We start from the raw sequence: 5,000 nt of genomic DNA on the forward strand, positions 1-5,000 counted from the left end.
TAATTTTTTATTTTTTTTTTTTTTTTTTTTTTTAATATAATTATTATATATAATTTGAATAAAATGATTTATATGCTTTTTTTATTCTTTTTTTTTTTTTTTTTTTTTTGTGTTAAAATAATATATGAACATATATACATATATATATATATATATATATATATATATATATTTATATACAAATTTTTTTTATTTTAATATCATAAAAGGTCTTAATATAGTAACATGATAAACATATTTTCAAATATTCATAATCTTTTGTAAAAATAAATATTTTGTTGTCTATTAAAAAATAATATATATTTATCACAAAAGTTTAATATTCTTATAAGAAATATTAAAAAAAACAAATAAAAAAAATATATACATATATATATATATATATATTTGCTATACAAATAAAAAAAAGAATGTGTACATATTATATATATCTTCCATCTAATATATGAACAACTTGTGTCCTATCATATTGAAAAGTTAATAATATTTTTGTAATACAAATAATATTTCATAGAGGTTGTTATTAATTCAATATTATTTGAATTGTCTTTAATTTGTAAATTTACCTTTTCCATATGATTCATCTCTTCATTTATATTTGTATATATTTCTTTGTATGTATTCGTATATGATTCCACATGTTCCTTTATATTAACAAATTCATTACAATTATCTCTATCCTTTACATATTTTGGTTTACTACATTTATCAACCTCATCATCTGAATGATAGGTTAAAAAATTTTGTTTTGTTAAATCATAAGATAAGTTATAAAAAAAATACTTAGGACTATTAATATAATAACCTGTATATAAAATAGGAAAAAGAGAAGATGGATGCACTAAATTTTGAATAAATACATTATTTTTAATAAATAAATTTAAATATATAATTATATATTTCCATATATTATCTTCCATATTTTTATGTTTCGGTTGGATATTTTCTATTATATCAAATTCGTTATCATCTTCAATAACTTCAATATTCGAATCTATTAATTCAAAATCAGAAATAAAAAAACTCCAGTTATTTAAATGTTTATTTTTTAATACTAATATGTTATTTCCTATATTTGATAAAGATATTAACATGTCATAACATTTAGTCCATTTTATTTGTTTAAATCCTTTATACGCAGAAATATTAACCTTAACAGCATTCTGTAAATCAATATTTTTTAAATTATAAATATATAATGTATGTACTCCTGATCTTAATGTTATTACAAGTAAATAGGATTGATAAATATCATCACTAAAACAACATAATTCATATATTTCTTTTTGTATCGGATTATGAATGGTATGATATGATCGTATTTCATCAATGGAACTAAATATATACCTCCTTCTTTTATTATTATGATGACTTTTATTATTTATAATATTATCCACATTATTATAATTACTATCCAATATATTCATATTATTATATTCTTTTATATTTTCATTTTTTTCACATATGCATGATGAAAACATTTTGTTATGACCATCCAAAATATTACAATCATAAATATTATACTTATAATTAACTTTAAATAAAAATACCTTATCACAAGTTCTTATACTCAGTATATTTCCTTTTTCTCTCATAACAATTTCTAAAGGGGTTGTTACACCTAAATATATTTTAAATAAGTATTTTATTTTTATGCTTTTCTCACAACGGTTCTTTCTTATTATTGAAAAAAATTTATTCTTTATATTATATATCTCCTTTTTCATATGTTCTAACTTTTTATAAACATAATTATTATTTGGAAATAGGTTAGACGAATTTGCATGGGTACCCATATGGGACCCATTAATATTATTATGTTGTTCTTTATGATATTCATGTTCTTCATCACTATATTCATGTTCTTCATCACCATATTCGTGTTCTTCATCACCACATTCATGTTCTTCATCACCACATTCATGTTCTTCATCACTATATTCATGTTCTTCATCACCACATTCATGTTCTTCATCACCACATTCATGTTCTTCATCACCATATTCATGTTCTTCATCACCATGTTCATGTTCTTCATCACCATGTTCATGTTCTTCATCACCACATTCGTGTTCTTCATCACCATGTTCATGTTCTTCATCACCACATTCGTGTTCTTCATAGCCATATTCATGTTGCCCTTTTTTGTTTTTTTTTTCTATTTCTTTTCCTTTATTTTTTCCTTTTACAAAATATAATTCAAAAGCAAAGAGGAATGAATGGATACCTAAAAATATATACCGCTTATACTTATCAACATTAACATTTCTGTTTAAATTTTTTAAGGCATTTTTATTTCTTAGTAATATACTTGGATAAGTAAAACTATTATTATTTACCCTACCAGAATAATCAATAACAAAATGATCCTTGAATTTTTTAAAAATATTTTTTTCTTCATTCATTGGTACCATTTTATCAATTTCTTGTTCATTTATTTCTTTTATATCTTCATCAATTTCACTTGCATCATTTTCCTTTTGGCTATTCATTTTTAGTAACATATCCAGACTGTCATAAATATTTAAAGCTGTTGGTAATTCCTTTGATCTTCTTTTACAAATTTTTTTATAAATACAAACGGGGAAATTTGTGTTTAATAATTTCTTTAGATGTTTCCGATTCTTTTCAAACTTTTCATATATATTAATCATATAATTATTGTCTTTTTCATAATAAATATTATTATTCCTGTCCTTTTTTACATGAATATTTAAATCATTTTTAGTATTATTTGAAGTAGAATTTGTTCCTTTCTCACTTTCTTTTTTACCCTCTTTATTATCACACATATTTTTATCAATAAAATTATTACATCCTAATAAATTATTATACGAACGAACATCATCATCATTATTATTATAATTATTATTCTTCTTATTATTATTATTGTTGTTGTCAGCACCATAATTTTTATTTTTATTATTATTATTATTATTATTTTCTTGAACGTTTGCATTTTCTTTATTCTTATTGTACCTTCCAACATTCTCTACACCCATATTAGGATAACATATCCTATCCATAATATTTATATTTTGTTGAGAATATAAAACAGCGTTTTTCTTCACATGTAAATACTTTTCTTTTACATTTTCTTGGATAATATCATTCATTTGATCAATCGATATTAAAGGAAACGTGTTATCGATGTCTACAATATAATTATTCATAAATATTTCACAAAATGTATTTAAAGAATTATTATTATTTTGTACTTGCATATTTTCATATATATATATTCTGCTCAAATATGGTATTTGTTCTTTAAGACATAATATCATATCTATTATATATATTGTTTTTTCCTCATAAGAATTTCTATTACACTGTTCACATGGCATATGATTATCAGTACGATTATCCATATGATTGTCAGTACGATTATCCATATGATTGTCAGTATGATTATCCATATGATTGTCAGTACGATTATCCATATGATTATTTATATGATTATCAGTATGATTATCCATATGATTATTTATATGATTATCCATATGATTATTTATATGATTATCCATATGATTATTTATATGATTTTCCATATGATTATTTATATGGTTATCCGCATAATCATTTATATTATTATTCACCTTTTTATTTGTCCACCTTATTTTCTTCTTTTGTAAATTCATAAATTTTATTTCACATATATCAAAGTTTCGTACTTTTGTAAAATTCAAACTGTTATATAAATTGTAATAATTTTTAAAAATATCTAAATGACTATTTTCTTTTCCTTCCATCATATTAAAACTATCCTTTTTATTTGTCTCTTTTGAAATAGCTACCTTTTTATATTCTTTTTTATCACCCATTTTTATATTATCATAATCTTTTATATATGGAACACTCTTCATATCTTCGCAATTTTCCATATGCTGATTGGGAAATACATCTGTACATTTCTCATTACATATTTTATTTTCCTCATTCTTTGTATCATTTTCATTTTCTTTATATAAAGAATAAAAATATTCAGAAAAGAAACAAGGCAAAAATAATTTCTTAGATATTATAGTTTCAATTCCACAACATAAATATAATAAATCCAAATATATTATTCTCTTTATTGGATATTTATTTATTTTATAAATATGAATATATCTTTTTGATATACATAATAAATATTTATCATTTTTTATAAATAACATCTTTTTAATATATTTATTTTCATCACAACAATCGTCCATTGTATTTCTTTTATAATAATTAATATCATTATTTTTATTCTTTACATTATTCTTATCATCTATATTCATATTTTTATTATATGAATTTTTATGCTTATATTTATATTTCTTTTTTGGTTTTTTCATATTCGTACTTTTTAATTTAGAAAACTTCCTTTTATTATTCAAAAGAGGATTTTTATTATTCGCAGAACAAATTTTATTTTCCTTAAAATTATCTTCAATTGTTTTATAATTTTTTATATCTTCATCATTAATTTGGATATCGCTATTTTTTTTAATACTTCCCTTTGCTTGTCCCTCTGCCTGTCCTTCTGCCTGTCCCTCTGCCTGTCCCTTTGCCTGTCCCTCTGTCTGTCCCTCTGCCTGTCCCTCTGTCTGTCCCTCTGCCTGTCCCTTTGCCTGTCCCTTTGCCTGTCCCTCTGCCTGTCCCTTTGCCTGTCCCTCTGCCTGTCCCTTTGCCTGTCCCTCTTCCTGTCTCTCTCCCTCTTTTTCTTCTTCTTCTTCTTCGTCCTCTTCTTCGTCCTCTTCTTTAAGTTCTACTTTTGATTTATTATTATAATTGTGCATATTTATATTAAAAGTATGTTCCCCTTTATTAAAATTTATGTCACCTATATTATTATTAAGACATATTATTTCTTCATTATTATTACTCTTATTACTACAACTATTATGATAAATCACTTCATCACAATTATTATTAATAATATTATTTATATTATTTATATTATTATTATTATTCGTAGTCGTAGTAGTGGTAGTACATACCATTTGATCACTATTATTTATTTCACAATTTTT

General features: G+C 22.5%; 1 protein-coding gene across 1 annotated transcript in view; it reads right to left on the reverse strand.

Annotated features, from left to right (window-relative positions):
- Positions 1 to 464: 464 nt before the first annotated feature.
- The window catches only part of PRSY57_0701400 (hypothetical protein), a gene marked incomplete at both ends in the record, with an annotated part of 4,947 nt that continues 411 nt past the window's right edge, over positions 465 to 5,000 (reverse strand). Inside the window, one exon of the mRNA XM_012906679.2 lies at positions 465 to 5,000. This exon is cut by the window's right edge and continues 411 nt beyond it. Within this exon, the coding sequence (XP_012762133.2) occupies positions 465 to 5,000 (4,536 nt within the window).

Source organism: Plasmodium reichenowi, chromosome 7, assembly GCF_001601855.1.
Source record: "Plasmodium reichenowi strain SY57 chromosome 7, whole genome shotgun sequence".
Taxonomy (NCBI): Eukaryota; Apicomplexa; class Aconoidasida; order Haemosporida; family Plasmodiidae; genus Plasmodium; species Plasmodium reichenowi.